This window comes from Apium graveolens, unplaced genomic scaffold (assembly GCF_009905375.1).
Source record: "Apium graveolens cultivar Ventura unplaced genomic scaffold, ASM990537v1 ctg148, whole genome shotgun sequence".
Classification (NCBI taxonomy): Eukaryota; Viridiplantae; Streptophyta; class Magnoliopsida; order Apiales; family Apiaceae; genus Apium; species Apium graveolens.
In genome coordinates, this window is record NW_027417256.1 from 57,018 (window position 1) to 58,207 (window position 1,190).

At 40.3% G+C, this 1,190-nt stretch overlaps 1 protein-coding gene across 1 annotated transcript; it reads right to left on the reverse strand.

The window, feature by feature from the left end:
* Window positions 1-341: 341 nt before the first annotated feature.
* Window positions 342-1,181, reverse strand: LOC141699910 (potassium transporter 5-like). The gene is made up of 2 exons (XM_074503715.1): window positions 1,061-1,181; window positions 342-952 (listed from the first exon to the last, which is right to left on the reverse strand). The coding sequence occupies exons 1-2, from the start codon at window positions 1,128-1,130 to the stop codon at window positions 393-395; spliced, it is 630 nt and encodes a 209-aa protein (XP_074359816.1). The 5' UTR covers window positions 1,131-1,181; the 3' UTR covers window positions 342-392.
* Window positions 1,182-1,190: the final 9 nt, after the last annotated feature.

Below are 1,190 nucleotides of genomic sequence, written 5' to 3' on the forward strand. Positions count from 1 at the left end.
CTTTGTTGAACCAAGAAGAATCTTGTTTGGCTATCACCTCTGCTTCTCCTAGAAGATAAACAATGCCTTTCTCCTTTGCATTTTGGTATAATTGTATCTCTTCTTCAACTCCTATAATAGGTCTTGGTGCAATATCGCTTGAAGTATTTGGTAATGATCTGATGGAGTTTGAAGAAGAAATACGTGGCAAGTCCCTCGGTGTGAACTGTAAGGTGAGCTAGTTCTTCCTTCTACGTTCTCAATTTTGTCTGTTGAATCATGTAGTCCGTTTGTGTCAGGAAGGGGCTCATGTGCCATCAGTTCATCCCTAGATATCCCTATATTGGCTTTCAACAGTACATTGTTCATGTCTTATGAACTCCTTTAGATTTTCCACGAGCTGGTCTTCAAAATCACGGGGCTCCTCTCATCTTGTCTTTATATCCATATCTAACCACACAACGGTATATCCTGTACTCTCTTGTTCCAACCTGTCCGAACAAAAATCGCTCCTCAACCATCACAGTACTGATAGGAATGAACTTCAGAGATACAAAAACCATAACCGAGTGAATAGATGGAATGATTTCAATAAAATGAGGAAATATTGATGGAATTCCCTCGACAAGCTCAGAGTATAGCAGCCCAATTCCGGGGACTCTGTTTATATTTGTGTTTGCTGCCAAATCCTGCATGTAACTAGGAGAAACCTTGTTATCAAGCTCGAACTTGTACTTTTGAACATACACATAGTGCCATATCCCCATTACTGTCATCAAGACAAGCGAAAATGTTATAGGAAGATAGCCTCCTTCTATGAATTTGGATAGGACGGCCGACAGGTATACACCCTCCATCGTACCAAACAACGTGAAGAATAGCATGATCCACCACAATTTCACATTCCATATGATCAGCATGATCAGGCTGACCACGCACGTGGAGATGAACATGACACCGACCACAGCAATCCCTGCATGAATGTAAATTTTATTATCTTAGTTCCAATTTAATATTTGTAATTGAGTTACCAGAACGGAAAATTACGGTGTCAGAATTTCGACCAAGTTTTACCACTCACCATATGCATTTCCAATCTTTTCGGTGGTCTTAAAAGTGAAGGTCACAAAAATGGAGCAAATCATGATCATGTAGTTGAGCTCCGGTATGTAAACCTGACCCTCATGCTTTGCAGATGTATGCACTACTTA